Here is a 24,927-nt window from a genome sequence, read left to right as displayed (position 1 = left end):
AAGTTTAGTGCAGTTACACTAGTAACACCATAGTTATGATGGAAGAGACACTCCATTGGCTTATCCAGTTCGCATCCGTTAGTATTTGCACTTGCAATGAAAAAAAAACAGTGCTATTATTGTAGCACATTTATATTGCAATAGTATACAGAGAGTCCAATCAGGATCAGAACTCCATTGTGCCAGATACAGAGGACACACACACCACCACCTCTGCTTTCAGGAGCTTATGAGCTAACAGTGCTGAATCCTGCAATCTGATCTGCAAAAGTGAACCCCTGCACCTACAGAGTCCCAATGAAATTAACGGGCATAGAAATTCCCGAGCACAGATCAAATTGCAGAGTGTCAGGGTCTGAAGATGCTGATATATAAAGGTTAGTGGGAAGAAAGATGCATTTGGACATGCATACTTTTGATACGCATAGAACTTTTATTGTAGGTTGAAAAAGTATAAGTCAACTATTCCTATCTATTCCCTACACCCAACATTTATAAACATGCAAATTGCTAACAATTTAAAAGCACTAACAATATTTAACAAAATTGATCTTTGGCAAAGACTAAGCATGAAAAATTTAAAGCTAACAGAGTAAAAATTATTTCCGATTTAAAAATACTACAGAGGTAAAATAGTTCCAACAGAAAACAAGATAAGTTATGATGAATGACTCAATTAAGGATAGGGCATCTTAGAAAGTGACATATGCAGAGGATTATCTTTTTACAAGAAAAAATTTTTCTCCACATGAACAATGCTGTTCTCTAACTTGAGGGGCTTTGTACAGCAATAAGAAGTGTTTCCATTTGAATACGGTGTGCCCTGGAAACAGTTTTAGTTGAGCTGGTGAGCAATCTCCTCTTGACTGTGGACAATGAACAAACATCCATTCTCATCTCATGAGTGGCCAATGTATAATAGCTATATTTCAGCTAGGTTGGTAAAAGCTTGCTTAATGGGGTTCCCCCTAAAGGTACCTATCAGAAAATTTAATTTTTTTAGGCAAGTCACCTTCAATGCAATATTCCATCCAGAAAGCTCAGCAAGCTGCAATCAGTATAGCCAATTGAACACAGGGAGAGATAGATGCACATCTTAGCAGCATCAAGTTCTTTGACTGTCTCGTAAGTACAAGAGAAAGGGGGTAGAAAATCTTTCAGCATTTCATAATGTATCTGCATAAGACCAAAGTACTAAGGTTGCATGGTCTCTATAAACTGGTATAGTTACGTTTATCCAGAACTCAAAAACCAATAAGGACAAAATCCTCAAATGCTGATCCTACAACTTCTAGAGAAATGTGATCAGAAGTGTAAATGCTTTGAACCTACCAAGTGATAATTCCCCAGGGCACTTTCAGCAGCCAGATGCAGAAAGCAGTTGTAAATGATATTTAATAAATGATCTAGCATAGTACAGTAAATGTACAGAAAGCCAAAAAGGAGTAAAAAACCTCAGAACCCCTCTTAAGAATATGTCAAGTTTCCTTCTCTATGATATGCTTGGGAGAAGCCTCAGTGGGGAGGGGAGATTAACAAGAACAGCTCTCCATCCATCCAGGTGAATCTTCCTTGGGTACAGATATACATAGCTGTTTCTTGTCCACAGGAAGTGAGCAATATTGTGAAACATGGACTTAGAGAGTAAATCAGAAAGAGACATGCAGAATAAGCCTGCTTGATTTCTTTCACAATTTAGGAAGAGGATGGAGGTTTCATGCCTAGCTGATCTGACCAAACTAAGCCTTTAACAGGACTTTTTAATTTCACAGCAGCCAGTCTTTTGGACTTAAGGCACTGGCCAGAGATAAGAGAATATATTTACTGTTTAGCACTTCTCCTGTACAATAGCTATGTATGGTTCTTGGCAATACAGTTGAAGTACCTTCTCCAAAGAGCTCACAACCAAGGTTAAGACAAAAAACAAGAGATGGAGAAAGATGAGGGAAAGCACAATACGATAATATGGTTACCTGACTGAAGTCTTAAAGGTATCAATTTTTTTCCTTATATTTTATTTTAAATGTTTAAGAGGATGTAGTTCATAAATTTTATTGAAGTACTGGATTTTGAAAAGAGGCTTAGAAAAGGCAGAAGGCATGGGGATTAGTATGAGGAAAGGGATTTAGCAATTGAGAACTGCCTGAAGACAGAATGGGAAAAGGACATAAGGGAGGCAACCAGCTGAACAAACAGGGCACAGAGCAGAGGGATAAAAGGAAAGCATGCAAGCTTGTTGCTGTGGCATGCTTGCGTCACCTGGAGTGCAGCAACACATTCCTCACTACCTGAATCCAGGAATGTGGACAGGCTGGGCTTTACAACTTCAGAGACTATAACAAAATGACAACTAAAAAGCATGGCATTCTAGCCAGAAAAGGAAAGTTTGGACTGGACTGTCTTACCACAGGAGCAGCATTTACTGAACTGTCTTATACATCAAGTATCTCTTTTTTGCTAATTCCAATTTCTCATCTGTTACCAATCCTCCCTCTAAACACAACGTGCACGCGCACGCACACACAAAGAGGGAAGGCTTAGCAGCCTTCTACTCTACTATTCTACTCTGTTTGTCCAGGTGTGACATAAGTGACAACACTTCACATAAGACAATAATTTGTTCATTCTGAGGGGGGGAAGGGTGATAATCTCATTCCACTCTGGCACCTTTATGCCAAATAAAAGGGACAGAGTAAGTAAAGAGGAACTCCTAAACCTGCATACTACTGAGGAAGGATTCCCCCAGCGCAGACAATGCAGAAATAATAAAGATGCCATCCAAGGACCCCTTTGCAAGCCAGAGGGCCATGTTAGGGAACCTGCCTTAACTTAGACAGGCAGCCCTAAAGCAGTATAATTTCCTTTGGGGGCCTCTCCAGATCCAAAATAAAGCCAGCATGAGGAGGGCACAAAGTAGCTTAGAGCTCTTAGAGGCATAGAAGAGCACTTACCAATAGCATATAAAGAGTTCTCACATGTTGGAAGAAATTTGGCTTAAAAACAGCAAAGCTATTAACATTGAAAAAAAAAAAAAGGATTCTGATTCATATGCAGTCTGTGCACACATGGAACAATTACAACAAAGTAAGTGTGTTAATCTCAGTTATTTACACATTAACAGAACACCACACAGTAGGCAGATTCTACGAGTTCATGACAGCTTTCAGATTAAATTAATGCACTGTTAAGATTTAGCTGACAAATCTGGGGTTTTGTTGCTTTTGTTTTTAAATTAGATGAAAAACATTGTTTTCCAACATTAAGATTTGAAACACAATTTCCAAGTAGTCTCAAAAGAGCTGAGCCACCAGAAAACCTGCACACACCTCTGCTGTGCGCGAGCACACACATACGCCCTTCCTTAAACACGTACAGTTATTACAGGAAATTCTACCATAAGTGGCCTGTTGTCAGCAACCCCATTCCACCCATCTTTGAAAATTTTGCTCTTGATATTAAAGGCTGCTCTTTTGAAACAAAGCTCCAATAGGACAGAATTATAGTTGCTATGTCTCAATTGTATTTCCTGACTTTCATGCACTTCATTTCTTAACAATGCTCGTACGTGTGTACAGATACGGTCAAGAGCTCAGTCAGTTAAGAGGAGAAAACCAGGGGAAATGAATTTTCAATAGGGATCTAGTTTCTTATTTCCATACATTATATAAAAAATGAGTCAAGTGAAAAGAGGAAAAAACTATTTACATTTATGATGTGTCAGCAAAAAGGAAGTAGCTCTGTATCACTTTAAGCATTAAGGGGATCTGACACCTAAATTTTTTTTTCTTCTCTTTTGCAGCATCACAAATGGAAAACAAAATGTATATATATTATATAAAAAGCATGAAACCAAAACACTGAAAGCTCCATTGAAAAAATCATTTGTTTTCCCTGAAGGAAGCAAACCATTATCAACTTGACATTAGATTTATGAATTACATCCATTTATTAAAAAATATTTTATGCATATTTTACAATGCCATTTCTGACTCAACCATTTATTATTATTTATTTTGCCAGAAATGCATGAGACAACTTTGGGGAAAATTAGCTGAAATGTTTACCTTGGTAGAAATATAGGGTGGAACAGGATAGTTAAGACAGGGATTGTTTAAACTTTTCACAACTGAAAGTTAAACTGTCAGCTTGGCCATAGAGTACAACTAATTTGCTTAAAAACAACAGACTACAGCCTTTCATATTATTAATACAGTGTGTGGCCAGCAGAAAGTACAGATCTGAAATTCAAGTTGGACTCTGACATGAGAAGAGGGGGATCTCAACCCCTCAGAGACAATACTTTTAACATAAGAGTGAGATGCTGCACGGTTGATTTCAGTGGGATGTATTCAGCAGCGCTGGCCGAAAATATTTCAACAAATTTTTTTCTGACCAAAAACATCATTTTTGTCTAAACCAAAGTACTGAACGGAAATGTATCCGTTACCATGAAAATTTAGTCTAGAAGTTCTCTCAGGTCCAGGATGGAATTTCTCATCAAAATGAATTTGAGAAAGAAACCCATGCTATTAGGGCACTCACGGGGGATGTGGGAGAATCATGTTCAAATCCCTGCACTGAATCAGGAAGAGCAAGGACTCAAACATGGTCTCCAACCTCCCAGGCTTTCTGGAAATTAAGTTTAAAATGGTCTCATTTTCATTCTGCATCAGAACAAAAACAAGTCTTTAAATCTCCACATTTTTCAAAAAATGAAATTATTTTCTGGCCAGCCCTAGTATTCATTCCATGGCCCTTCTTTTACCACCACTGTTTTAAGATGCAACAGAAGCTTGCGCCTTGATCCTGAAAACAGCCATGTATTAATTTTATTCACTGGAATAAAATAATTAATGTAAGTAAATGCTGGCAGGATCAGGACCCAGATTATTTTGTTGTTGTTTTACATTCAACAGATACTTCTTTTCTTTGTTATAGCTCTTAGAACAGAACAAGAAGTTTTATGTACATGGGATTAAACTAAACCAAATAAAAAATAATACAAGCTGGAGTTTTGTTTTTTAAGTTTTCCATCCTGAAGTTAAAAAACAACGAATTCCACACATACAAACATGGCAGATTTAGAGTAAGGGAGATTTACAATTGAAAGTTTTGCTACAACATGAGAAAAAACACACATCTAACCACCTCCGGGTTTCTCTTTCTACTTCTTTCCTTCATCTCTTTCCACATATATCAGCAGAATTACACCTGAACATTGGATAAATTTATGTGAAAAATGGATTAAACAAAAACCTGAGATTAATAGAACGTGTTTGTTCCATTTGGTAGCTATTAATAGGCAAGTACTGTAATGTTTCTTTTGGTACACTGTACATGACAGATCAAGAAAATAAGAGTTATTGCAAAAGGTGATTTGATCAAAAATTTTAGAGAATTTGTAGAAACATAGCATACATTTAAAACTCAATGTACTTTCTAAACCAAACATTGGAAATAATTTTATAATTCTACTAGTCAGAATGCAGCTTTAAACTACAGTAAATGGTGGATTTTCTGCAACGAAGTCTTTAAAACATTGAGTATTTCAGTAACTCAGCCAGAGGTTATGAATCTATTACAGGAGTGAGTGGGTGAGCTTCTGTGGCCCACAATGTGCAGGCGGTCAGGCTAGATGATCATGATGGCTCCTTCTGATCTTCAAGTTTATGAGTCTATAACACTGGATGAATTTTATGAGCTATTAACCATAATTTAGAAACATTAATTCATGACATTCATTTTATTCAGGAAATCACTCAAAACATGTTATAAGGGTTTTTTAATCAACATCCATATAAATAATAAGGGGTTCTTCAATCAACAGCCCTCTAAATCTTAATGAGTGTGTGATAGGGTGGACTAGACCCAAAGGTCCCCTGCTGGAGGCCTCAAGGTTCTGCCACACCCATCCCAGGAAAGGAGCATTGGAGAGATCCTCCAAGAGGCCTAGAATGATTGCGAGGAAGCAGAGGCGCTGCTGGAATGGTCAGTCGGGGTCAGGAGAAGCATCTAAAAGGAGCTGCAGAACAGAGCACCAGTTAGTTGCTACTTGAAGCTGGAGAAGAAAGGCAGAGACTGGAGGCGCAAGAGGCTCCTGGTTGGCTGGCTGATAGGACTGAACCAAAGACAGTTTGCTAGCAGGGACTGGGGGAGCAATGGAGCTCCTGACTGGCTGCTGGGACTGAGTAAGGACTGATCCCAGCCAGAGGGCTGCAGGAAGCCAGTGTCTCTAGGGAGGAAGCCCTGGGGATATGGCCCCATACCAGGGCTGGGACTTCTTAAAGACTGAGCCCAGAGAGGGCTAGAGAGACACTACCAGAGGGGTACTGAAATAAGCCCTGGTGGACGGTATACCCTGGAAGGGGTCCGTTCTAATTCACATGCAGACAGTGTGTGAGACTTGGCCGGAGGGCTGAGTCATTGAAAACAAAACAAAACAAAACCACCTGACAACCAATGAAAGGGGTCACCAAAACTGAAAGAATGCGGACACACTCAACCAGAAGCGGACACTTGCAAGAGGTGAATGCTGACCCCATTATAGAATGTATTTTACAAGGTGCATTCACTAATAGAACAGAGGTAACATTTGGGCCCAACTGCAATAGCTGAAGCCATTTTAATTTGTGACATTAAAGTTTCACAAGAGCTTTTTAAGGGAGTCTATTCCTGTAGTTTTCTTCTGTAGTAATAAGTACTAAGGGTTGTTTGAAATCCTACACTTGAGAAGTCTAATATGGTATAGACTTTCTATTGTTTAGAAACATTCAACTGTACCATCAAAGTGCTGCTTTAGTTCTGTGTTCATTATTTTCTTCATGTGGTAATACTTAAATTCATTTTTATTTAAAACTGCCGCTCAACTTCCTCACAATTCATACAAACTTAGGTCTAGGTCTTCATTGCACAGAGATTCAATCAATAGCGAGATTTTAAACAATGGGAAATACAAGAAACCCCTGGGAGAAAAAGGAAAGTAGGGGCTGCTCTCCTAAGCATTGTTCCCCTTCCCTACCGCCATACAAGCAAGACATCCCAATCCAAAATAATGGTGATCAAGTCTATTATCTTGCAGGGCATGGACCAATCTATTCTGAACCCTGGAGGATTCATTTCACAGGGAAGCTGAAGAACACCTCTTTCAAGATTAGACTTCCCTAGAACTAGGAAGATCCAAAAATTTAAGGAGCAGGGTCGAATTCCCCTGCCACTTCAAATGGAGCCACCCCTGATCCCCACAAACATCCAACATGAAAATTCTGGGGAAAACTCCTACGTGCGAAGACACAAAGTGTCTCGTGTGGGGTTTTTCCTGAACATGAGTTCATCACTGTCCAGGTTACTAAGGCTTCACAGTAAAAAAACACAGAAGTACTGGATTGCTAATCACATGGAGAACCACATGGGGATCTTTGAGTTGTTTTTTTAAAATGTGAGCCCTGAGAGAACCATAAACTATACCTATTGGTGTGGCACTGTCCCCCTCTCTAGTGGTGACTAGGCCAGCTAGAGATTGATGAGCCTGCTACGGCCTTAGCTAAGAGACCTAGATCTTTTAACTCAGGCAGCACATGTTCATTCACTAAGATTCAGAGATCCCAAATTCAATCCCCACTGCTAACAACCCACCCAGGGTGTTGCATAACTTCATGAGGATCCAAAGCAATAGAAAAATCCCAGAGTCCTATTAGTTCACTTAGCTCAACTGACTGACAATAAAGGAGGGGCTGCAACATAATATGCATATATTCCCAGATTTTTGGAGCTTGAGGGGTGTGCTGAGCATTGAGATTTGTGCACTAGGGATTGGGATCAGTGGCTGGAATGTTTTTTGACTTACTCCTTGCTTTAGGGAAGGTTAGTTGGCAAAGATGCCCAGAGCCCTCCATACACACTTTTTAACATTTAGTATAATTTTGTGTGTTTTGCAAAAGGCACACTGTACTAACAATAGAGACAATGAAGTATTTTAAAAACCAAAGAATCAAATGTATGTACACACACAAAGTGAAATTTCTTAAAAAAAAAAACACAGTTTAGAAGTAAATATGTTCTAAAAATAGAAGGAAGAGTATTCAATCTGTGCAGACCAAAATTCAAAACCATAGTTTTACCAGATACAAACTGTACATTAATCTTTTCCACAATTAAACTTTTGTTACCAAGCTAATCCAACACAAAAATTCTCTCTAAAGAAATTTTATCCTTAGAACATATAAGAAGACCCTTTTAAGAGTGATAACAGCATAATCTTCTCAGTACGGTATTAGATTTATAATATGACTTCTGCAGTTGAACTTTGTCACCGATTATCTATAAAGTGACAGTTAATATCAATTTAAATTACAGCACTTTTGCTTTACATAGTTAAGATAGCTGCAAAGTTTATGACAAAAGCTTCTAGAAAATAGAAAAGAAAGGGAAAAAGTGATTCAGTGCTAAATGGTTCCTCATCAGCAACTTTCAAATCATTTATATGCCAAGTAAATTTTAAACAAGAAAATACTGTCTAATTAACCTTAATCTCACAATATTAACAAAAGAAGCATATCAGATGAACAAATATTTTAACAGTTTAATAAATAAAACTGTCTTTGTAAATATTTTTCCCCACCTAAAGAAAGATTAAGTGATTTGCAAAACAAATTAGATTACTGTTTGTTTTCTATATTATTTTCCACATTCCCTTTTGAAACAACAAAAGACAGACAGTTTGGTGAACAACAATCATCACTACCATGCAGGACACTGGGTAAAGGGAGAAAGTAGGCCTCTCAACTAATGGAAGATCAATATCAGGCAAAGTATTACATGGCTGAGGTGCTACATTTTTTACAGGATAGGTGCTGAAGACATTTTTCAAGATGTTTGAATATTGAAGCAGTCCTGGCAACTGTTCACAAATATCAACTTTCCCAATAAAAGTGTGACTCTGTGCTCATTCTGTGGTAAATCTAGTTTGGTTGTTTGCTCCCAATACTTCTATTGGCAGGCTGTTTCAAACCTCACTTCTCTACTAATATCCAGCCTAAATATAGTAATGGCCAGTTTATACCCATTTGTTCTTGTAACAAGACACTCTTACAACAGAAATAGCTCTTCTCTCTCCCTGGTATTTACCCCCTTGATGTAGTTAGAGAGCATAATCATATTCCCACATCAGCTTTCATTTTGCTAGGCTAAACTAGCCCAGCTCTTTTAGTCTTCTTGTAAGACAGGCCTTCCATTCCCCTGATTATCCTTGTAGCCCTTAGAATCATAGAATATCAGGGTTGGAAGGGACCTCAGGAAGTCATCTAGTCTAACCCCCTGCTCAAAGCAGAACCAATTGCCAACTAAATCATCCCAGCCAGGGCTTTGTCAAGCCTGACCTTAAAAACCTCCAAGGAAGGAGATTCCACTGCCTCCCTAGGTAACCCATTCCAGTGCTTCACCACCCTTCTAGTGAAAAAGTTTTCCCTAATATCCAACCTAAACCTCCCCCCACTGCAACTTGAGACCATTAATCCTTGTTCTGTCATCAGGTACCACTGAGAATCTAGACCCATGCTCTTTGGAATCCCCTTTCAGGTAGCTGAAAGTAGCTATCAATTCCGCCCTCATTCTTCTCTTCTGCAGACTAAACAATCCCAGTTCCCTCAGCCTCTCCTTGTAAATCATGTGCTCCAGCCCCCTAATCATTTTTGTTGCCCTCCGCTGGACTCTTTCCAGTTTTTCGACATCCTTCTTGTAGCGTAGGGCCCAAAACTGGACACAGTACTCCAGATGAGGCCGTACCAATGTCAAATAGAGGGGAATGATCACATCCCTCGATCTGCTGGCAATGCCTCTACTTATACAACCCAAAATGCCATTAGCCTTCTTGGCAACAAGGGCACTCTGTTGACTCATATCCAGCTTCTCATCCACTGTAACCTCTAGGTCCTTTTCTGCAGAATTGCTGCCTAGCCATTCGGTCCCTAGTCTGTAACAGTAAATGGGATTCTTCCGTCCTAAGTTCAAGACTCTGCACTTGTCCTTGTTGAACCTCATCAGGTTTCTTTTGGCCCAGTCCTCTAATTTGTCTAGGTCTCTCTGTATCCTATCCCTATCCTCCAGCATATCTACCACTCCTCCAAGTTTAGTGTCATCTGCAAACTTGCTGAGAGTGCAGTCCACACCATCCTCCAGATCATTAATAAAGATATTGAACAAAACCAGGACCAACCCTTGGGGCACTCTGCTTGAAACCAGCTGCCAACTAGACTTGGAGCCATTGATCACTACTCATTGAGCTCAACGATCTGGCCAGCTTTCTACTCACCTTATAGTCCACCTTCTCCATACCTGTTCTAATTTGAATTAATCTTTTTTGAACATGGATGACCAAAGCTGCACTTAGTATTCCAGATGAGGTCTTGTACAATGGCATTAATACATCCCTATTTCTAATGGAAATTCTCACCTGCTATATCCTAGGATCACCTTTGCTTTTTCATGGCCGCATCATTTTGGTGACATTTTATATTCCCCAAAACGCTGCATACAAGCTAAAAGTTGGAACCTCCTTAGAAACAAAGTGTAACTTTACCTTATACAACTGTAGTGTTTGAAAGTACTGGCTGCTTTCTGGCATTCCAAGCACAACTGAATAGCTCCTGGATAGTCCTCCTCCTTAGGAAAAAAATGCAATAGATAGCTAATGTAACTTTTGAAGCAAATATTGCAACATACATTTTTAGACTAAAATTAAATGTATGGGAAAAAACAATGCTAAAAAGATCTGTGGTAAGCATGCTACCTGTAAGGAGAGGAATGTTTTCTTAATATATTATACCAGAATCTGCTTTTTCCCCCTTTAACAATTACACCCACTATATATCACGAGCTTCACAGAACTTAAACGTAAAGCCATTGATTACAAATGAAAAATGCAAAAGGACAAGTTATAAACCATTTGTTATCGGCTACTATAATAGAAACATTTCAGAATACCGATTCGTAGCTACATTCTTCTGCAGGCTCAAATTTAGCTACAAAAATGTATGTTCGACTATTCATAACCATTATAACAGAAGGACAGGACACTTAAGATCAGTATCCCAATCATCTTTTAAAAACTGCTATACTCAGATGAAGTAAGCTATTCAGTGCCATAGAGTAAAAATATATATAAGCACTACTTTGAATGGAACCCTTAAAACACTATGGAATAAATTCAGAGGCGAGTCTAGAAGTAGTCTAAATTTATGCTATTACTCTTTCCAGTCCTTGATCAGCTTAGACCAATTTACAGTACTCTATAATGTCACCTCTAAATTTGGCCCACTAAGCCTGATGGAACTCTAAAATCATGCAATTCACATGCACAATTGCCAGAATAGAAGGATGTAGCAACAAAAGCAAGTAAAAGTATGTCACAAACAACAAAAGTAGAAGTAAATACTCCTCACATCTACTACAACAATTTAGACTCCCTTACTCCCACTTACTTGAGCCAGATACTTAAACATTGTAAATTCACTGACTTAAATGGACCATTGACCAGGTGTGAATCTGGCCCACTTGTGTTTAAGTTATGCCATTTTACTGATGAATTTGGACTTATGGGTCAGATTCAGAACTCGCCATGTAGGCACAATTCCAAAGCTTATAACGTGTCTGAATATAGTTCTGTATTGTCATGCTTCCTACACACTGCCCTCAGATTTTTTTTAAACCCACAAAATTAAGCAGCTGCAAACTTTTTTCAAAATATAAAACATGCAAATTCAGTAGACTGACACCCACTTTACTCATTTGTTTTTTCAAAAATTATACATTCAACACCATACATGAAAACATGCATCAGGAGGTGCAAAACAAGAAAAAACAAAATATACAGTTCAAAGACAATGATAAGATGAAAAGGGGACAATCTCTGGGGAAAAGAACAGAATTGTCAAAATCAATTAAATGTTCCAACTCACAAATAATTCTGCCAAGTCATACGTGCACGTTAGATCATACCATATGTTAGACAAATGTAAGTTATATAATCAGTTTTTGCAATGCCACAAGGCAACGATCTCCAAGTTTGGAAGCAATATAGCATAAGTCTTTCACAAGGCTGACCTCTTGTAGTAATGCTTATGAAATATCTTCTGCTCAGAACACTCTCCTTGAGCACCAGAGATGGTAACCTGATTCCACCACAGTTAAGACTTGCTGGGCACATATTCTTTCATCCAGAGTAAAGTAATTCGTTCTCACGGTATGCCAGGGTAATGAGTGCAAGACTTTGTATTTTGATGAATGAATTCCTTTCAAGGTTTCAGTGTCTGTACTAATATTTACTGACATTTGTTGGGGACAGAAATTCCTTTCTTGGAATAAGAGGATTTAAAAAGTGCTCAGTGATTTTTCAGCAGGCCCATGCATCAGATGGCTGATTCTTTACATTCCACACCTACTGTGAAGGTTTACTGAATGAAAATAAGGGGTTAATTCAAGCGGAGCCAATGTAGGTACATGGAAAAGTGGACAATGACTTCAGACACTCCAGTTTACCAATACTTAAAGGTAAATTGTCATTAGCTCTGAAGTTTTACCTCCACCCATATTGAGTTAAACAGCTTGTAAAAACTGGAGGAAGAATCCAGGTGGGAAAAATTGAAAAAGAAAAGAAAACTTTGGAGTGGATAAAACAAATGGACTCTGAAGGAGAAGGGAGTGAAGGCAAAGACTGAAGGCAAACTAAAACCCAGTCCCCAGAGGCTGGTGCATCTGCTTTATTCACACTGTTGAGATTAAATGATATTTTGATTTAGGAGGGCTCTGTTGGGTCACTATATTCACCACCAGTCACATCTCCAAAAGCAAGGACTTGCGGGTGCCAAATCCAGCCAGATGTGCTGAGCAATCACGGTTGTTACACAGAGTGCTCTACTCATGAGAGTCAGAGCACTGTAGAATTCCACTCTGAGACAGGAGTACTTGTGGCACCTTAGGAGACTAACAAATTTGAGCATAAGCTTTCATGGGCCACAGCCCACTTCATCAGGTGAAGGTGCAGGGCCTGTCACCTTACCGGGTGCACTCAGAAAAACCTAATGGGACAAAGGTCCTGTTCGCCCTGCACTGCAGCATTTGCCTCTCTGCAACTGTCTCCTATTGCAATCCTCTTACCTACTCCATTCTACCAATGACACCCTCTTTTCATTTTCCACTCATCTGCACACTCCTCCATGCTCTTAATGGAAGGCCCTCCCCATCTCGGTTCACCAAGCCAGAACCTCTCCTCATTCAAATCCCTCCTGAAAGCCCAATTTCTCCATGTTGCCTACAAGTAGCAAGTTAAACGATATAAAATAAATTAACGGAATTCTCAAAACGTGGCATACATCCTGGAACCTTGAAACCCCTTGAGCTTCCTCACTTTCTGCTGTCTGCCCCCACCCACTGGGGGGGGAGGGAATGGGTGGAGGAGGGAGTAAAAAAACACAGCTGAATGTCACAGTCAGTCTATTCCTATCCTCTGTGTGCTGACAGATGCTTCTGTAGCGAGCCTGTACAGTACATAATCTTCGGCAGTTACATGATGATGTGAGTATTTTCCTTCACCTGCACTAGAAATATCTGCTAACATGCAACCAGATAAACCTCACCCTCTTTTTGTCCTCCCAGTAAAAGCACATCCTGATTTAAAAACACTGGTATCAGAAAGGACAGACACATAAATAAGGAAGACCTAACAGAATCGTTATTGTACTAATTAGAGCCTCAACCCTCAGATCTACATGTGTACAAAGCTCTGCTCACACACATCCAATTGCAGAACTGGAGTCTTGAATAGAATCGCAAGCATCTTCCAGTAGATTAGCAGTTGTTGCCATACACACAATATTTCTGACATTAAAAAGCAAAATTTCCGATAAATCATTTTCTTTTCTTTTTTTTTTTTTAAATATCCTCTGTGAAATAAGAGTGAAAGAAATAAAAAGGATGGAAACAAACGTATACCCATCTACAATAACCATAAAATAGTTTGAAGTAAACTTACCTCCAACATTTCACTTAAACGTACATCAGTTCTTTGCTAAAAAAAAAAAAAAAGCCATAAGAAAACTACATAATTAAGAAAAATATTTTACCATTAAAAAAAATCTGCACATACCAGTGTTTTTATTGTTCTCAGAGACTTTAGCAGTCCAATCAGCAACTGTCGTTTTCTTTGATTTGCAAGAAGTCCCAAACTAGCTTGAGTAAAGCCTTCCTTTGCAATATTCAGGTGCCTGTAGAAGTTAACAATACACAGAACAGTCTTAGCTAATATGCAAAATAAATAATTTTATATCAAATAGTCTAACGTAGGTCTCAATGCACATTACAAACTCTGAATGACCACCACTGCTAGAGAAATTCAGCAATTACAGTGACAGAATGAAATTAGAAAGATGCATTTATCCTTTATTTGGAGTTTGTCCATTCCAATAGGAGGCAGAACTTTCAGTTCACACTTTGGACTTAAGTACAGGAATTTACTAGTAATTTTGTGTTAGTACCTACATCAAAAATAAGAAATAGTTCTAATAAAAAGTAATCATTAGTTCATATTAAAGTAAATGAAGGGGTTTCTTTCTGGGAGGGAGAGTAATTTTGTTTTTAAATCATTTTATTCCCTTTCAATCTCTGAACAGCAGACAAGTATGTACCATACCTCCTTCCATTTGTGCAAATGACTGCAGCTAGCTGAAGACCAGTTTGTAAAGATGTAACTCGTTCAAGTTCCTACAGAGAAACAAGATTTCAATTTACTCTTCCAAGAATGCTTTTTTGTATAAAACAAATCAGATGCTCTCACCAATCTCCAATTAATTTACACAAACCTATAATCTAGTCCCACATTTCTCAACCTAAAATATATTTCAATCACCTAATCAGTAAAGGCCAAAGCACTGATATCATAATGTGCTGTTAGAATTTCCATAAAGGGAAATCAGACAATTTAGAAGTTCTGCAAAAACACTTTTACAGTCGCCCACAAAAAAACAAGTATCTACAATACAGAACTATTTAGAATCCATTTTTACTGAAGTTGAACACTCAACATAAAATACTTTTGCTGTATTTATATACTGCAACATTTTCACAAGAATATTATTATTACCATTAATGAAGTTCAGCCTAATGGAATGATCAAAGCTTCAGGCACATGCACAAAGTTTAATTTGCATTAATAAACCAAATATTGGCAAAGCAGGCAAATATGCTATACACAACTCATAGACTCATAGACTCTAGGACTGGAAGGGACCTCGAGAGGTCATCGAGTCCAGTCCCCTGCCCTCATGGCAGGACCAAATACTGTCTAGACCATCCCTGATAGACATTTATCTAACCTACTCTTAAATATCTCCAGAGATGGAGATTCCACAACTTCCCTAGGCAATCTATTCCAGTGTTTAACTACCCTGACAGTTAGGAACTTTTTCCTAATGTCCAACCTAAATCTCCCTTGCTGCAGTTTAAGCCCATTGCTTCTTGTTCTATCATTGGAGGCTAAGGTGAACAAGTTTTTTCCCTCCTCCTGATGACACCCTTTTAGATACCTGAAAACTGCTATCATGTCCCCTCTCAGTCTTCTCTTTTCCAAACTAAACAAACCCAATTCCTTCAGCCTTCCTTCATAGGTCATGTTCTCAAGACCTTTAATCATTCTTGTTGCTCTTCTCTGGACCCTCTCCAATTTCTCCACATCTTTCTTGAAATGCGGTGCCCAGAACTGGACACAATACTCCAGTTGAGGCCTAACCAGAGCAGAGTAAAGCGGAAGAATGACTTCTCGTGTCTTGTTTACAACACACCTGTTAATGCATCCCAGAATCACGTTTGCTTTTTTTGCAACAGTATCACACTGTTGACTCATATTAAGCTTGTGGTCCACTATGACCCCTAGATCTCTTTCTGCCATACTCCTTCCTAGACAGTCTCTTCCCATTCTGTATGTGTGAAACTGATTGTTCCTTCCTAAGTGGAGCACTTTGCATTTATCTTTATTGAACTTCATCCTGTTTACCTCAGACCATATCTCCAACTTGTCCAGATCATTTTGAATTTTGACCCTGTCCTCCAAAGCAGTTGCAATCCCTCCCAGTTTGGTATCATCTGCAAACTTAATAAGCGTACTTTCTATGCCAACATCTAAATCGTTGATGAAGATATTGAACAGAACCGGTCCCAAAACAGAACCCTGCGGAACCCCACTTGTTATACCTTTCCAGCAGGATTGGGAGCCATTAACAACTACTCTCTGAGTACGGTTATCCAGCCAGTTATGCACCCACCTTATAGTAGCCCCATCTAAATTGTACTTTCCTAGCTTATCTATAAGAATATCATGCGAGACTGTATCAAATGCCTTACTGAAGTCTAGATATATCACATCCACCGCTTCTCCCTTATCCACAAGGCTCGTTATCCTATCAAAGAATGTTATCAGATTAGTTTGACATGATTTGTTCTTTACAAATCCATGCTGGCTATTCCCTATCACCTTACCACCTTCCAAGTGTTTGCAGATGATTTCTTTGATTACCTGCTCCATTATCTTCCCTGGCACAGAAGTTAAACTAACTGGTCTGTAGTTTCCTGGGTTGTTTTTATTTCCCTTTTTATAGATGGGCACTATATTTGCCCCCTTCCAGTCTTCTGGAATCTCCCCCGTCTCCCATGATTTCCCAAAGATAATAGCTAGAGGCTCAGATACCTCTTCTATTAACTCCTTCAGTATTCTAGGATGCATTTCATCAGGCCCTGGTGACTTGCAGGCATCTAACTTTTCTAAGTGATTTTTTACTTGCTCTTTCCTTATTTTCTCTTCTAAATCTACCCTCTTCCCGTAAGCATTCACTATACTAGACATTCCTTCAGACTTCTCAGTGAAGACCGAAACAAAGAAGTCATTAAGCATCTCTGCCATTTCCAAGTCTCCCGTTACTGTTACCCCCTCCTCATTGAGCAGTGGGCCTACCCTGTCCTTAGTCTTCCTCTTGCTTCGAATGTATTGATAAAAAGTCTTCTTGTTTCCCTTTATTCCCGTAGCTAGTTTGAGTTCATTTTGTGCCTTTGCTTTTCTAATCTTGCCTCTGCATTCCTGTGTTATTTGCCTATATTCATCCTTCGTGATCTGCCCTAGTTTCCATTTTTTATATGACGCCTTTTTATTTTGTAGGTCACGCAAGATCTCAAGGGTAAGCCAAGGTGGTCTTTTGCCACATTTTCTATCTTTCCTAACCATCGGAATAACTTGCTTTTGGGCCCTTAATAGCGTCCCTTTGAAAAACTGCCAACTTTCCTCAGTTGTTTTTCCCCTCAGTCTTAATTCCCATGGGACCTTGCCTATCAGCTCTCTGAGCTTACCAAAATCTGCCTTCCTGAAATCCATTGTCTCTATTCTGCTGTACTCCCTTCTACCCTTCCTTAGAATTGCAAATTCTATGATTTCATGATCACTTTCACCCAAGCTTCCTTCTACTTTCAAATTCTCAACAAGTTCCTCCCTATTTGTTAAAATCAAGTCTAGAACAGCTTCCCCCCTAGTAGCTTTTTCAACTTTCTGAAATAAAAAGTTGTCTGCAATGCAGTCCAGGAACTTATTGGATAGTCTGTGCCCCGCGGTGTTATTGTCCCAACATATATCTGGATAGTTGAAGTCCCCCATCAACACCAAATCTTGGGCTTTGGATGATTTTGTTAGTTGTTTGAAAAAAGCCTCATCCACCTCTTCTGCCTGATTAGGTGGCCTGTAGTAGACTCCCAGCACGACATCACCTGTGTTTTTTACCCCTTTTAGCCTAACCCAGAGACTCTCCACCCTTCCGTCTCCTATGTCCATCTCCACCTCAGTCCAAGTGTGTACATTTTTAATATATAAGGCAACACCTCCTCCCTTTTTCCCCTGTCTATCCTTCCTGAGCAAACTATACCCATCCACACCAACATTCCAGTGGTGTGTATTATCCCACCAAGTTTCAGTAATGCCAATAATGTCATAGTTGTATTTGTTTATTAGCACTTCCAGTTCTTCCTGCTTATTACCCATACTTCTTGCATTTGTATAAAGGCATCTAAGATACTGGTTTGATTTTGCCTCCCAGCTTTGCCCTGACCCTCCTTCCTCTCTGCCATTATAGCCCGTGCTCCCTCCTGCTTCCAACCCATCTCACAGGTCTTGTTCCCCACTTTCCTGTGGGCTTTGCTCACCTGTCCCCGTCGAACCTAGTTTAAACAACATTTTGTTTCACAATATTTAGGTATTCACCAGTAATTCAGTACATATCACTTTGCAATGACCCTAAACTGTGACCCGTTGAATTTAGGCTGTGACCACTTCAGGGCAAGGAATGCAGCTTTAAGGTTTTTTGTGAAACTCCTACTATATTTTGGGGCTATTAAAAATAATCACCAGGGATTTTAAACAGCTATTAGTTTATCTTTATTTGCCAATACATTATAAAAAGGTTTTCACACTGTCAAACCTTAGTCCCAGATTTGGACCTTAGCGTCCAAAATATGGGGGTTAGCATTGAAAACCTCCAAGCTTAGTTACCAGCTTGGACCTGGTACTTGCTGCCACCACCCAAAAAATTAGAGTGTTTTGGGGCACTCTGGTCCCCCTGAAAAACCTTCCCTGGGGACCCCAAGACCCAAATCCCTTGAGTCTCACAACAAAGGGAAATAATCCTTTTTCCCTTCCCCCCCCTCCAGGTGCTCCTGGAGAGATACACAGACACAAGCTCTGTGAATCCAAACAGAGTGACTCCCCCTCTCCGTTCCCAGTCCTGGAAACAAAAGCACTTTCCTCTTCACCCAGAGGGAATGCAAAATCAGGCTAGCAAATCCAACACACACACATCTCCCCCTGATTTCTTCCTCCCACCAATTCCCTGGTGAGTACAGACTCAATTTCCCTGAAATTTCCCAGAAAAGAAAACTCCAACAGGTCTTAAAAGAAAGCTTTATATAAAAAAGAAAAAATACATACAAATGGTCTCTCTGTATTAAGGTGACAAAATACAGGGTCAATTGCTTAAAAGAATATTGAATAAACAGCCTTATTCAAAAAGAATACAAATCAAAGCACTCCAGCACTTATATTCATGCAAATACCAAAGAAAAGAAACCATATAACTTACTATCTGATCTCTTTGTCCTTACACTTAGAAACAGAAGAGTAGAAAGCAGAAACTACTTCTCCAGAGCTCAGAGAAAGCAGGCAGACAGACAAAAGACCTTAGACACAAAATTCCCTCCACCCAAAGTTGAAAAAATCCGGTTTCCTGATTGGTCCTCTGGTCAGGTGCTTCAGGTGAAAGAGACATTAACCCTTAGCTATCTGTTTATGACACACACCTCCTATGTAAAAGAAAAACTGAACATTTAAAAAAATGTATATTGCACTTGTGACAGGGTGTGCATATCCTTCACTAGACAAAAAAGAATTAACTCCACATTATGGGCAGAGGAAGTCCCACAGACCATGCTGGGCATGCTCCAACTGCTGTTCCAGTGTAAAAAGGAGCAGACTAGCTCAGTCTAGGCCAGGAGTGGGCCATCTTTTTGGCCCGAGGGCCACATTTGGGTGGGGAAATTGTACGCAGGGCCATGAATGTAGGGCTCGGGCAGGGGGTTGTGGTGCGATGTTCAGGTGAGGACTCAGGGCAGGGGATTGGGGACTCAGGGCAGGGGATGCAAAGTGTGGAAGGGGGCTCAGGGCATGGGCTCCAGCCCAGCGCCGTTTACCTCGAATGGCTCCAGGGTGGCAGCAACACACAGTAGGGCTAAGGCAGGCTCCCCACGCTGCTCCCAGAAGTAGCCAGCATGTCCAGCAGTGGCTCCTGGGGGTGGGGTGGGGCAGGCGGCTCTGCCACATGCTGCCCTCGCCTGCAGGTACCACCCCCAAAGCTCCCATTGGCCATGGTTCTCCATTCCCAGCCAACAGGAGCTGCGAGGGGCAGTGCCTGCAGGCGAGGGCAGTGCACGGAGCCCTCTTCTCCTCCTCCCCGAGGAGCCGCAGGGACATGATGCTAGCCGCTTCTGGGAGCAGTGCGGGGTCCAGGCAGGCAGGGTGCCTGCCTTAGCCCCACCGCGCCACGGGGCTAGCAATCCCTACAAGCCAGATTGCAAACCCTGATGCAGTGGAGCAGAGAAGGCCCAGGTCCCCCTACCTTGGCCATTATCATCCCCCTCCCCATCCCCTATGGCATCTGACTCTGGCCATTAGGCCGCAGAGCACTGAACAAGGGCAGCCATACTGAGTGCGGCCATTGAACCACACAGTCTTAAGTCCAAGGACAGTCTGGTAGACTGTAACCACGGTGACACCACACCCATGATTCACCCCAAAGGGAAACAGGGTGTGCACACACCATGACAGCACTCTATTTCAAAATGTGACAGATGCTTTCCAAACACAGAGAAGGGCATGGCCTCTACTTTAAAATTCTGTAATACAAAATTTGATTTACATTTAAAAATCTGACTTGATCTAACTAGGTCATTAAATCCTAGGTCATTCTAACACCATCTTCTGTTCAAAATAATCAAAGATATACTATGGAAATAAGATGATATTGCATTCACAAGAACAGTTTTCCCTTTCCTTACTAAGGTCTTTGGTTTAGAAAAGTCAGAAACTAGATCCTGGTTTGAGCAATGGCTTAAATTCTATTCAAAAAGATTGTTAGGTACAGTATGAAGCAATCTCTGCTTTAAAAAAGCTTTGAATAGCTAAAGCTTTTGCAGGGGTCATGACTTCCTTTTTCATGAAGTGCATTTAATAATAAATCTAATCCAATAGATGGCATCCAACAGAAATATTTCTGGATGTATGAATTCAGTAAAATTTGTCCTTTGGACACACTCAGATTGCATAGATTAGGGATTGGGATGGAGTGCAGCTATTAGGTTCCTAAGGACAAAACTCTCAGTCCAATAACCAGACTGAGAAGCTGGGCAGACATACTCCCTTCCCTCAGCCAGATATAGAGTGGCTCCTCAGTGTCACATCAACCCAGCAGTTGCAACAGTCCTCCTAAAAAAAAAAAAAAAGTGCTCCTCTTCCAGGGAGAAGACACCAGAGAATCTGCAGAATGGAAAATCCACTGGCCCAGTCGATTCCCCATTAGTCCCCCCACAGGAAGTCCTCACAGAAGAGGACCCTACTTTATACAGGGGATGCGTATCACCTCTGTGACCTCCTTCAACCATGCAATGGAAATGCACTCACTTCCAGAGGAACCTGTGCAGGGTGAGGAAGCAAGGATAGGATTTGCGGCTAAATATAAGCTATCATCATAAAGCACGGAACACAATTATTAAAAACATCCCAGTGAGTCAGTCGGAACGCAAGCACTCAGCCCCTCAGATAGGATTCTCTTAGACACTTGCAGGACAGGACACCCTATTTTAAAGTTTGAAAAGTCATGATATTGAATCCAGAGACACAAATAGCTCCTGAGGAGCCTTAGCTATGCAGTTAACATGCTCAGACTTTTTAAACAGGATTATTGACTCAAACACACAACTAAAGGGCTTTTAAAGTGCCTCTTATGGGCCTGACAGATTTTTAACCATCCCGTTGGAACCACTGAAGCAGTGTGCGCTCTTGTATAAATCCATACATAGTACTGTTTCAAGCCACACTAAAAGGCTCTTTAATATGAAATTAATGCCTACTTGTAATGATCTGTGTGTGCACAATAGCCCATTTGGTAATGCAGGCATCTTAAAATTAAGAAGATAGATATCAGAAGAACATTATGGAATGCTGAGTGGGGAAGGGTTTGTAATAGTGAAGCTGTTGTAGACAGAAAAAAAACAAGATCCAAAACAGAAAAACTGTCAGAGTCTGCCTCAGTTGTCCATTAACAGCCTCTTTAAAAAAAATCTCATTATTTTATTAAATGAAAATGCTTCTGTTTCCTATAGAATGTCAGATGGGGATAAATTAATAGTAGTTGTTTTCCTTCACAGGTGTAATTATAGTTTCACTCTCTGGATTTCAACTTTAGGACGAAAAGAATACTTGTCACTGTCAGATCTCCTCTTCTAGAGAAAAGTCAGGCTAGGAACATACTCCTATGGGGATGGAGAAACTGTTTTAATGTTTCACTCTAGGATACTGATGGACCTACCTCATCTGACACTTCCAACAGACTATGGCTCTCAGCCTTTGAACATTCTACCCATGCTTCAGTGGAATACTACGACAATGTCTTATCAAGAAGTATTGACAGGCTAGAATCTTGACACCCACTCATTTTATGCCTTACCGATGAATCACCACAGTTTACAGATGCTTTGCAAATGATGAAGCAACAAGGAAGAAAGCTGAAGCGTCAGTGGCAAAGGTAATATACTAACTCAAAGACTGCTGCCACAGAGACTGGGTTATTCTTACACTGGGAAACAAAAGATTGGTTGTCCTCTCCCTCAGCTTCAGCAAAACCTCATCCAGTGCAACTCTTCAGAACTGTGGACATTTCAATACTACTGTGATAGGGGCCTCATTAGAATCTACATTAGATTGGCAAAATGATGAATCCAAGTTTCCCTGACTCTAATTGTCTAATTTGTTTCTTTGAGGAATCCTCACTTTGATTTGCGGAAAAGATGAACCAGATCCTGGCTGACCTGACCAATCTCATGAGAGCACTACCAGAACAAGAAGGTATTAAAGCTATCATTGAAGTTTCTTGGAAATGCCACGTCCAACTTACTTGTCTGTTGGACACACTTCTCATGACTTGGTAGAGACCAGTGGGAAGTTTGGAATTTATTACTGAGGAGGATTGTTAATGCCTTCTTCATGGAAGCAAGGTGCAAGCCATCCTTCAACATAAACAGCAGTGAGGCTCCTGCTCAAGCCCCCTCCGGCTGCTACTTCATCTATAGCCTTCCGTTTCTGGGGCCTCTTACTATGATGATGTTGAAATGGCTCCCATGACATCTCAATCTCATGTTCTCGATTCCTATCAGTCTAGTTTTAGACATGAGTTTAGTGTAAGAATTGAGTTCCTACCGGCAATGGAAACACCACACAACTACTTTTGGATTGTTAGCTGGAGAGTCAATGCTAGATTTGTGGGAATCTATAGAAAGCTCTTAAAACCACTGACCAAGCAGTTTGCCTCATCTTCAGAGGCTTGTTTGAGCTAGTGGAATGCCCTTTCATTACATTCATTCATTCCTCTGGTAATTAGTAGTAGCAGTATTCTTTGACAGGGCTTTTAACTGATTTTGCCTTTTTTAAAAACTAGGGTTGATTTGGAATGGATTACTATATTGATTTTAGCATCTAGGTGCACTGATGGTGGGTACCAACGTGACTTAAGTAAAATAGCCACAGAATATAAGAATTTAAGACTACACTCTCCCACTGATTACATGAATGATCTACAATTGTGCCTGAAAAACAGATCAAGTTGAATTACAGAAACATTAGCTGGTGTGATTTAATAATTCACAGAAGGCATTTACAATACAATTTATCAGTTCATTGTCTTACCTTAACATATGCAGGCTGCTTTTCAAGAATCAAGTCTGCAACCTTTTTAGATACCTTGAAGGGGAAAATATTACATGTGATTATCTGGAAAGTATCCAATCTCTATTCTGAAATATCTGCATTAAGAACTCTGAATATTTCCTGTAATTCTTAATCATATATTAATACATATGCCAAGAAAGAAGTAAACATTCTAAGATAATGATCACACTTCTCCCACAAGTAAAAACAGATGTATGTTTACAACTCCATTTGGGAATTAGTAGATGTTTTCAAATTAACCTTTTAGCCCTTTACCAGCTAAAGAGCACACTTGAGTAAAAATGGAAAAAGATACGGAGCACTGGAGCCTGATATATTCTGTTTTCCATGTTATTAGTGTGCAATTACAAATTAACCACCTACACTAGAAATTATAAACTAGCATAAATTATATATAATATGTTATCTGTATGAAAGGAAAGTTTCCTTTGTAGTTTGTTTAATCATCCTGTGCATGGCAAAATCAACTTAAGTTTTCCTTTGGTTTGCAAGACATAAGCATTTTAAATTATGTTTTGCACTGCTCTGAATTAAATTGTAAATGAAGGGCTATTCTATTCTGAGAATTACACCCTGCATTGAATTTAAAAAATAAGCATCTTTTCAGTGTACATACACATAAGAAAGGTTGAACAAGGAAAAAATACCAAGTAAGCCATCAGTGATTTATACAGAAAATCATGTTCAAAACAGTTTTCTTCCAGCACCTGAAATGAGAGAATGCTTTATGTTGTTCTTAAGCACTTCTCTCTAACCCTCCCAGAGATGGGAATCAGAGGAGAATCTGGCTGAAGCAGTCAACGAGCTCATCCATCTTGTTGGCTGAGGAGAAATGGAGATGAAGTGGTTCTTTATGTGCTAACTTAACTGGGTTCATACCTTTAGGGATCCAAGATTATTTTCAGCCCCACGCCACAATAATCTTAATAAATACAGTAAGAACTACTGGAGCTCACAACACTTCAGTGGCATCAAGTTCTACACACACAACACAGGAGAAAACAGTTTTACTTACAGCAGCTTGTTGTTGCTTTAATTTGTCTCTGTATTCTTCCATTTCTTGAAGACTAAGAACTGGAGGAAGCTTCTGTATGTAGAAGACAAAATTAAAACCAATGAAAAATGAATGTAGAGGAAGTGTACATATAATAATTAAATGCATTTAGGAAACAATGTTATGCTTTCACAATCTAATCTGCATTTAAAAGTAAGGCAATGATAAACAATGAAAAGTCAGAGTTACATTATGGTGAGTATCCAGTAATGGATAATCAAAATCTCAGAAAGCTTTTTCTTGCATTCAGTAGATTATGTGGACACCCACCCCGACCGCAGAATCAACACATAACATACTG

The 24,927-nt window shown here is 39.8% G+C and overlaps 1 protein-coding gene across 3 annotated transcripts in view; it reads right to left on the bottom strand.

Moving 5' to 3' along the window:
* VPS50 (VPS50 subunit of EARP/GARPII complex) overlaps nucleotides 1-24,927 on the bottom strand; it is a 187,432-nt gene that overhangs the window by 139,667 nt on the left and 22,838 nt on the right. For all 3 annotated transcript variants that reach the window (XM_050939528.1, XM_050939530.1, XM_050939529.1), the window contains 6 exons: nucleotides 24,588-24,659; nucleotides 23,531-23,584; nucleotides 14,681-14,751; nucleotides 14,138-14,255; nucleotides 14,024-14,059; nucleotides 10,574-10,656 (listed from right to left, as the gene is read on the bottom strand). In XM_050939528.1, the coding sequence (XP_050795485.1) occupies nucleotides 10,574-10,656; nucleotides 14,024-14,059; nucleotides 14,138-14,255; nucleotides 14,681-14,751; nucleotides 23,531-23,584; nucleotides 24,588-24,659 (434 nt within the window). The remainder of the gene's footprint in view (nucleotides 1-10,573; nucleotides 10,657-14,023; nucleotides 14,060-14,137; nucleotides 14,256-14,680; nucleotides 14,752-23,530; nucleotides 23,585-24,587; nucleotides 24,660-24,927) is intronic.

This window comes from Gopherus flavomarginatus, chromosome 2 (genome assembly GCF_025201925.1).
Source record: "Gopherus flavomarginatus isolate rGopFla2 chromosome 2, rGopFla2.mat.asm, whole genome shotgun sequence".
NCBI lineage: Eukaryota > Metazoa > Chordata > Testudines > Testudinidae > Gopherus > Gopherus flavomarginatus.
This window is presented reverse-complemented; position numbering and strand designations above follow the sequence as displayed.